Source organism: Mustelus asterias, chromosome 6 (assembly GCF_964213995.1).
Source record: "Mustelus asterias chromosome 6, sMusAst1.hap1.1, whole genome shotgun sequence".
Lineage (NCBI taxonomy): Eukaryota > Metazoa > Chordata > Chondrichthyes > Carcharhiniformes > Triakidae > Mustelus > Mustelus asterias.
In genome coordinates, this window is record NC_135806.1 from 10,113,961 (window position 1) to 10,123,302 (window position 9,342).

At 49.8% G+C, this 9,342-nt stretch overlaps 1 protein-coding gene across 1 annotated transcript in view; it reads right to left on the reverse strand.

Moving 5' to 3' along the window:
* The window catches only part of grin3a (glutamate receptor, ionotropic, N-methyl-D-aspartate 3A), a 152,045-nt gene extending 144,730 nt beyond the window's left edge, over positions 1-7,315 (reverse strand). Inside the window, exon 1 of the mRNA XM_078215308.1 lies at positions 6,359-7,315. Coding sequence (XP_078071434.1) covers positions 6,359-7,315 — 957 coding nt within the window. The remainder of the gene's footprint in view (positions 1-6,358) is intronic.
* Positions 7,316-9,342: the final 2,027 nt, after the last annotated feature.

Sequence of the window (9,342 nt, forward strand, 5' to 3'; positions counted from 1 at the left end):
GCACAGGAAGAGGCCCTTCGGCCCTCCAACCTGCACCGACCATGCTGCCTGTCTGAAACAAAACCCCCTACCCTTCCGGGGACCATATCCCTCTATTCCCATCCTATTCACGTATTTGTCAAGACGCCCCTTAAAAGTCACTATCATATCTGCTTCCACTACCTCACACGAAGTTGATCTTTCTCTACATCCTAGCTATGATTGCAACACTACATTCTATACTCTCCTTCTCTATGAACAGTATGCTTTGTCTGTAAAGCGCACAAGAAACAATACTTTTCACTGTATGTTAATACATGTGACAAGCATAAATCAAATCAAAATGCTCCTTCTGTTGTATATATTTGAAACTTAATGTTTCATCCGCTGGCTCTTGCAGTGGCAACTATTTGATGGTGCTGGGGTAGGGGAGGAGGGCAAAGGGATGTTGGAAATAAATACTCCGAAACATCTAGGGTGTCCAGAAACATCGACTTAGTGCAAGGTAGATCCATTCGAAAGTCTGATGTCAGCAGGGAAGAAGCTGTTCTTGAATGGTTCATACGTGACCTCAGACTTTTGCATCTTTTTCCCGACGGAAGAAGGTGGAAGAGAGAATGTCCGGGATGCGTGGGGTCCTTAATTATGCTGGCTGCTTTGTCAGAAGTGTAGACAGTGTAAATGGACAGGAGGCTGGTTTGCGTGATGGATTGGGCTACACTCACGACATGGACAGAGTGGATAGTCAGAAGCTTTTTCCCAGCGTGGAAGAGTCAGTTACCAGGAAGCATAGGTTTAAGGTGCGAGGGGCAAGGTTTCAAAGGGAGGTATTTGTGAGGCAGAGTCAGGATTGGGAAGGGGCCAGCGATTGAAAGGTTCTTGCATCACAGACGCTGCCAGAAACTGGTGAGTATTCTCAGTATATTTTTTCTAGTTTTCCCCCAGTCCCCCGTAACCTTCTTGTTTCTGCTGTTTCAGAATCAAGTGTTTCCCATTAGATGGCGCTCTGAAGCTGCGAGGGGAAACAGCACTTACTGAGAACACCACAATGCAGCGTTAGCTCCTCCAACTCTCAAGGCTTCCCTGTCAGATTTGCAATAGGAGTGGGGGATTGAATCCACCCCAAACAAACCACAGTTCCTCCCCCCACCCCCTCGCTAAAATTCACATCCTTCGCGAAAAAAAAGAAGGGACATGATTCGGAAAACTGCCTGTCAAGCATCCAGTGCAATATTAATTGAGGTTCAGTTAACGCGGGGCAAAACTCCCCGATCAATCAGTGCCACTGGGACAGATCCCTGTGAATCCCCTGTGGAAACAGGACGGAATAAATAACCCACACCACCCCGTGTGATTAAACCACCAACCCTCCCCAATCCAGCACTCTCGAAACATTGGGAGGCAGGTAGAATATGTTTTTATTTAAAAAGCGCCCCAGGCATACAAAAATGCTAATATTCGTGGGTTATTTTAAGAGTTGATGGTCTTGAGCTCAACACCTGAGAGAAAGACTTTTTTTCCACTCCACAATAGTTTAATAACCTCTAAAACGTTAACACGAAAGAGACAATGGAGATTAAATAGAGGTGTTACCACCAAGATAACAGTTTTGATGGGGATGTCAGCCGAGTTACAGACAAATTATTCAGAGCGTGTATCGTGCTGTATTCCCCCCACCCTCAACTCTGACTATTATCCCCACCTTCACTGGAAAAACAAACCATAGGCAGGTTAAGAGTGCCAAGCAAAGTTCCGGGCCATTTCTGACCGCAACACTCACTGACATGGGAATAACAACTCTGCAAGGGTTCAGTGCCACAGTTCCACGCTGCAAATGCTCCGGCGCTGGTCATTTTTCAAGATTCTCTCTCTCTGCTGGGTGGAAGGGGGCAAGAGAAACTCTCAGTTGTGTCAGAGAGCGTGAGTGGGGCAGTGAGGAGAAATCTGGAGCTTTCACACGCTGCCCATTTGCAGTGACTCTCTCAACTCAATAAACCTGGCTCTCTATCTCTCCCACTCTCCATCTCCCCCTCCCAGTCTCCCTTTCCCCCCTCTCCCAGTCTCCCTTTCCCCCTCTCCCAGTCTCCCTCTCTCCCAGTCTCCTTCTCCCCCTCTCCCAATCTCTCCCTCCCCCTCTAACTCGCTCTCTCTGCGTCTCTCCATCTGCCTCTGCCCCTCTCCTGTCTGTCTGTCTCTTTCTCTCTGTGTCTGTCTCTCTCTGACTGTCTCCCTCTCTCTCTCCTGTGTGTGTGTGTGTGCAAAGATGCGCAAAAAACAACCATTTCTCTTTGGAGAAGCCGGGACATGTTTATATTTCGAAGCAAAAATGTGTCGAAGCGATGCTTGTACTTTTAAATAAAGACCAGGGAAGAGAGGGTTTCGGAGCTCCAGTGCCTCTTTCAGCATCCAGACATCTGATACAGCCCTCTCCCCCTCCCTCCATAACTAGCATTATAAAAGTCAATAGCCCTTTCCTGCATTTGAGATCTGCGGTCATTTTAACCCTTAACATGCCTGGTAAACAACCCCCCCCCCCCCTCCCCCCGCAGAGACTTAGGATGCTGGCAAAGACCGATTTGGTTTGTATCATTTTGTATCTCAAACAATTGTCTGGTCCATGGGGTTAACTTTAACCTGGTGTTGTGAGACTTCTTACCATGGGGTTAGCACCAGGGACAAGAACCACACCCATTGTACACCCTCTGCTCCGTGTTCCAGACATTGGAATCGACACACCTCTCTTACAAACCTGCCGGGCACTTGTCGGTGCGGGGGAATGTGTCTCGGGAAGGGGTCAATTAATTCACAGTTCTGTGGCTATTTGAAAAACTCACTCGCCCGGTTGGCACTGGGTGCCGCCGAGACTGTCAATGATGCCCCCTTGTTCCGCCTCAGTCAGGGTGAAAGGATACATTGTTTCACAGGCTAAGGTCTAACTTCAATCAGGAATTAAAACGGGGCTTTGGGGGGCCAGAGGAAGCCAAACTTTCTCTCCCCTTACAGCTACTTAACACGGTTAACAAGAGCTTTCTCATTTGCAAGGGGGTGATTTTAACAAGCACACATGCTTATCTCAGGCAGGGGAGGTGAAGGAGGTGTCCCCTCGCTCCCAAGTTATTTATTATGTATGACTGCGACTTCACCCACATTGATCCGGGCGCAACGCTCCAGCTGTTTCGATACCAGATGTGTGTGCATGAGAGAGAGATAGAGGGAGGGACCAGTCCTCATCAGCAGCTAACTTATTCTCGATCTTGCAACAGCTCACAAGTCTTCACATCAAGTCCCAGCACTGTGACAATAATGTTTCTCCCCCTCTCTCCACTGATGGCAAAGTAAAGATGTGGCGGACGTGCCGGCGGGACCGGAAAATGTCCCCCCTCATCCTTGTTGCAAAACGGACTCAACCGACTTAAGAACAGCTTCTTCCCTGCTGCCATCAGACTTTCGAATGGACCTACCTCGCATTAAGTTGATCTTTCTCTACACCCTAGCTACGACTGTAACACATATTCTGCATCCTCCCTCCTTCTCTATGAACGGTATGCTTTGTCTGTATAGCGCGCAAGAAACAATATTTTTCACTGTATACTAATACATGTGACAATAATAAATCAAATCAAATACAGCTCTGAAGAAAAGTCATATTGGACGTTCATTCTGTCCCTCTCTCCACAGATGCTGCCAGGACCTATTGAGCTTTTCCAGCATTTTCTGTTTTAAAAAAATATATCATTTGAGATTTTCAGAGTTGATTCTCTGAAGCACTTGGATAGATGGGAATTTCGACAATTGTGACATAAATGTGACCTTTTTTATCCTCCCAATGTTCAAACAGATCATTATTTGCCCCCTCCCCATTTTAGTTAACATTTCACCCAGAAATGAGATCGATTGTATGAAATCTCACCCCTAAAGGGGGGTGTCTCTGGGGGCGACTGGAGTCCGCAAATCCCTGGGCGGAAAATTTGAGTTGTCTCTCAAGAAGTTCGCACCGCAGAAGGAGTCACTCCGGCCCCAGTGAAGTTGCCTCCTCGGCATTGTGATTACCCGTCCATCAGCTAAGGGTGGCTGGTTCTCCAATTGTGGCTAAGAGGTTTATGATTGCCGATTCGCAATGATACAAGAAATGTCCCCCAACCCACCAAGAGAGAGAGGGGAAAAGAATAAAACCTCAGGCTTTCAAATATTCTGATTTCTCTTGGGGAATCATTAATGTTCACATTTCTAGGAGCTCTCCCTTCCCCACTCAATTCCCCCCCACCCCTCCCCCTCCACCCCCGCCCCGCCCCAAGTGTTACAAATGTCAACTTGACACATGTCAGTTTGACCCATTTTCCAGGTCTGTAGCCCCATGTTTTGCATTGTTAAGAGGGTTTACTATCAAGCTTCCAGATCCACCAGACATGACACCGTGAACCTCTCCTTGTGGGGAACTCTCTTTCAGGCATAAAGACTGCAAATCATTGAATCCCCAATGGAACAGAAGGAGGCCATTCGGCCCATTCAAGTCTGCCCCGACTCTCCAAACGAGCATCTCTCCGGCTTGTGGTCACTATTTACCCCGCACAGAGCGAGTTCTCCAACACCTCTCCCATCTCCAACTCAATTCAATTCAACTAACTCATCGCTTTTTATTGTTCCAAAAAAATTTAAGAAACTTAAGCTTTCCCCTCCCAACCAGCACGGAACGGAATCCTACAGTCCCCGCAGAAGGCAGTTCGGTCCATCCTTCCTGGTGCTGGCTCTTTGCAAGGGACTATCTATCCAATCCAACCCCTTTGAGCTCTGCAGATTTCCAGTAGTTGTCACGAATTCTCCATCATACTCGTGTCCCGGATGCTTTCCACATTATCACATCCCCTCTTTTTTCCATAGATCATCCAAATGCACAGGAGGAGGCACTTCGATCCATCCTGCCCGTGCTGGCCCCCTTGAAAGGGCTATCAAACCGGGTCCTGCTCTCTCTCTCTCTCCTTCAAGCTGCGCACATTCCCAGGATTTGTTAGTGTCCAAGGGACGCTCACAGTTTCCACATCACATTTACCGAATTAACGCGACACGATCACCTTTCGTTTCGATACATAATCAATAGTCATTCGGTCCATCTTCCCTTTACGAGCCCCCTTTGAATGAACAATCCAGCTAGGACCCACTCTGCTCTTTCCTGCACCATTTGCTTCTATTCAAGTATTTTGTCTCACTCCAAAAAAACCCACACCATTCGGCCCACCGTATCTGTACTAGCCCTTTTTTGGAAAGGACAATCCGGTTAAGTCCCACTCTCCCTCGCTCTTTGCTGCAACATCTGCTCTTAGTCAAGAATTTTGTCCAACACGGAATCATACAACCATTCGGTCCATCTTAACCGTGCTAGCCCCTTTCAGAGGGCAATCCAATTAAGACCTCGGCTTGCTCTTTGCTGCCACACTTGCTCGTGTTCGAGAATTTTGTCCAATTTCCCCAACCCCGGGATCATGCAACCATTCGGTCCATCGTATGTGTGCTAGCCCCTTTTGTAAAAGAGCAATCCAGTTAAGTCCTATTCTCTTTTGTTTCCTGCAACATTTGCTCGTAGTCAAGAATTTTGTCCAACTCCGGAATCATAACGTCATTCGGTCCATCATATCTGTGCTAGCCCCCCCCCTTTTTTTTAAAGCCCCTTTTGAAAGAGCAATCCAGTTGAGACCTATTCTCCCTCACTTTTTGCTGCAACATTTGCTGGTACTCAAGAATTTTGTCCTGCTGCGGAATCGTACAATCATTCGGTCCATCATAACCGTGCTAGCCCTTTTAAAAGGGCAATCCAGTTACGACCTAATGTCCATCGCCCTTTCCTGCAACATTCGCTCGTATTCAATAATTGTGTCCAACTCCGGAACCGTACAACCATTCGGTCCAACTTATCATTGCTAGCCGTTTTACGAGCGCAATCCAGTTCGGTCCTACTCTCCATCGCCCTTTCATGCAACACTCGCGCCCATTCAAGTACTTTTGTCCAGTAAGTCACCCCCTCTTTTCTCGAAAGGGGGAGAGTTTCTGTTGAAAAGGGGGTGAGTTTCTGTTGAAAAGGGGGTGAGTTTCTGTTAAAAAGGGGGGGAGTTTCTGTTGAAAAGGGGGTGAGTTTCTGTTGAAAAGGGGGTGAGTTTCTGTTGAAAAGGGGGTGAGTTTCTGTTAAAAAGGGGGTGAGTTTCTGTTGAAAAGGGGGTGAGTTTCTGTTGAAAGGGGGGGGGAGTTTCTGTTAAAAAGGGGGGTGACTTACTTGGACAAAAATACTTGAATGGGACCAAATGTAGGAAATAACAAGGGGCAGGAGGACTGAACGAGATTGCCCTTTCGGGTCAAGTTATCAGTTTTTGTAGGGTTGGCATTGCCTTACCTTGGACTGCCGGGGGTACTGCTTGCCCACGATGCTGACCACCGGGATCTGGATGGTGGACGAGAGGAACTCCAGTTGCAGCAGCTCGCCGGTGCTCTGGGGGAAGGCGAGCAGGGCGCTGACCCCCTGCACCACCACGGTGCGGCAGACACTCTCCAGGAAGGACTGGGGGTCGCGGCGGGAGGAGGGTGGCACCCCGAAGGCGGGCAGCTCGCCCAGCCCCGTCTCCATGCCCACCACCAGCTCCACGGTGAGGTTGTAGGGCAGCAGGCGCGCCGCCCGGCCGTTGAGGCGCCGCACGGCGCGCAGCAGCGCATCGCGGGCAGCGGCGGCCGGCGGGACCGGAGAATGTTGGCTGTTCCCCAGCGCGGAGCTGTTGGACAGCGCCCGCGGCGGAGCTCCGGGAGGCAGCAGCAGCACCGCTCCCAGCCGCACCGTGTGCCCGATGCGCCGGAGGATGTGGCAGGGTTGCGGGTGGCTGCGGGAGGCGGGCACGCTGCTGGGCAGGAGGAACAGCAGCAGCAGCAAGGGGCAGAGCGGCCACAGCAACACCCCCGGGAGCAGGCGGCTGCCTTGCAACACTCTCATCACCCCCGCAACAAACCGCTGCACCACCCAGTAGCAAATTGCAAAACTGCCCGAAAGAAAACCCCAATTCAAACTCCAACCCGCATCAAATGCAAAAGAAGAGCCGATGCAAAAGGCTGCCCGAGAGCGTGGCCACAAAGTGCAAAAGAGAGGAACTGCTTTGGTGCCGGCGGTTTTGCATGCGAGGCTGCGGGAGCGGAAACTTGTTGCGGGTTTTGCGGCGTCTCGCGCTGCCCAGCGCCACATTCCACGTTCCATCCATTGTCCGACAGAGGGGGCGGGGCCCCGGGCAGGCCGCCACTGCGCCTGCGCCCGCTGGCCCCGCCCCCTCCTCTCACTGTGGCATCTATCTGATTTGATTTCATTCATTATTAGGAACATCCATCTCTTACTCTGGTTCTGTGCTTTTAAAACTCAAACTCTCTAACAATACACGGTGGGCACAGTGGTTAGCGCTGCAGCCTCATAGTGCCAGGGACCCGGGCTCAATTCCCGGCCTCGGGTCACTGCCTGTGCGGAGTCCGCACGTTCTCCCCGTGTCTGCGTGGGTTTCCTCCGGGTGCTCCGGTTTCCTCCAAAAGATGTGCTGGTTAGGTGCATTGGCCGTGCTAAATTCTCCCTCGGTGTACCCAAACAGGTGCTGGAGTGTGGCGACGCGGGGATTTTGGCAGTAGCTTCATTGCAGTGTTAATGTAAGCCAACTTGTGACACTGATAAATAAACTTAAGTAGGGCGGCACAGTGGCACAATGGTTAGCAGTGCTGCCTCACAGCGCCAGGGACCTGGGCTCAATCCCAGCCTCGGGTCACTGTCTGTGTGGGGTTTGCACATTATCCCTGTGTCTCCTAGGTTTCCTCTAGGTGCTCCAGTTTCCTCCCACATCCAGAGATGTGCAAGTTAGGTGGATTGGCCATGCTAAATTGTCCCATAGTGTCAGGGGGATTAACGGGGTAAACATGTAGGGTTATGGGATAGGGCCTGGGTGGGATTGTGGTCGGTGCAGACTTGATGGGCTGAGTGGTCTCCTGCACTGTCGGGATTCTATGAATCTATGAATGCTATCTTTCTCTGCACCCTATCTATGACCGTAATACTACTTTCTGCACCCTCTCCTTTCCTTCTCTATGTACGGTATGCTTTGTTATATAGCGCGCAAGAAACAATACTTTTCACTGTATACTAATACATGTGACAATAATAAATCAAATCAAATCAACTCAGAAGTGGAGTGGAATGGCACAGTGGTTATCACTGCTCCAGGGACCCGGGTTCAATTTCCAGCTTGGGTCATTGTCTGTGCGGAATCCGCATGTTCTCCCCATGTCTGTGTGGGTTTCCTCTGGGTGCTCCAATTTCCTCCCACAGTGTGAATGAAGTGCTGGTTAGGTGCATTGGCCATACTAAATTCTCCTTCAATGTACCTGAACAGTTGCCAGAGTGTGGCAGCTGGGGGATCATCACAGTAACTTCATTGCAGTGTTAATGTAAGCCTATTTGTGACACTAATAAATAAACTAAACTAAAACCTTGATCAGGGAGGGCACGAGGCTAGCCCATTGCGCTGGGGGTGGGCTGACACCTGCAATTGTAGCTTCCCTAAGGTAGGGTAAAGGATCAGGGTAGCCAATGAGGTTAAACCGAGGCTTTACCCGATACAATTTTTCAAAGCCATTTTGGCCTTTTGCTGCGATGAAGCGTCAGATCGAGCCCGGGACGGGGTGCAATGCCTCATCTTGTCAGCTTGGATCTGGTTTGTCCCTCGTGTGGGGACCATGATTGGGCTGAATTTGAATTGGCTTTTTTTGATTGGAGGTGGTTTGCCCAGGATGAGGCTAGTCCATTGCACGTCGGGTGTGCTGAGATCTGTGATGTCTCCAAATGCAGTATACTCAACTGCAAAATTCATTAAAAAATAGGCAATTCAGCCCTTCGAACCTGCTTCGCCATTCAATCATCTCATGGCTGATCTGTCCCTGGTCTCAGATCCACCTTCCTACCAGTTCCCCATATCCCTTTAACCCATTTTTAAAAATCAGAAATAGATCTCTCTCCATCTTGAAACCATTTCATGATTCAGAGTCCACCGTGCCATCGAGCAACGAGTTAAACAAACTCAACACCCTCTGCGAGGAGTAGCTCCCGCACATCACATATCATAGAATCCCTACAGTGCAGTAGGAGGCCATTCGACCCATCGAGTCCACACTGGCAACAATCCCACCCTATCACCTTACGTATTTACCCTAGCTAATCCTCCTGACACTCAGGAGCAATTTAGCATGGCCAATCCACCTACCCGCACATATTTGGAGTGCAGGAGGAAACCGGAGCACCCGGAGGAAACACACACAGACACGGGGAGAACGTGTAAACTCCACACAGACAGTCACCCAAGC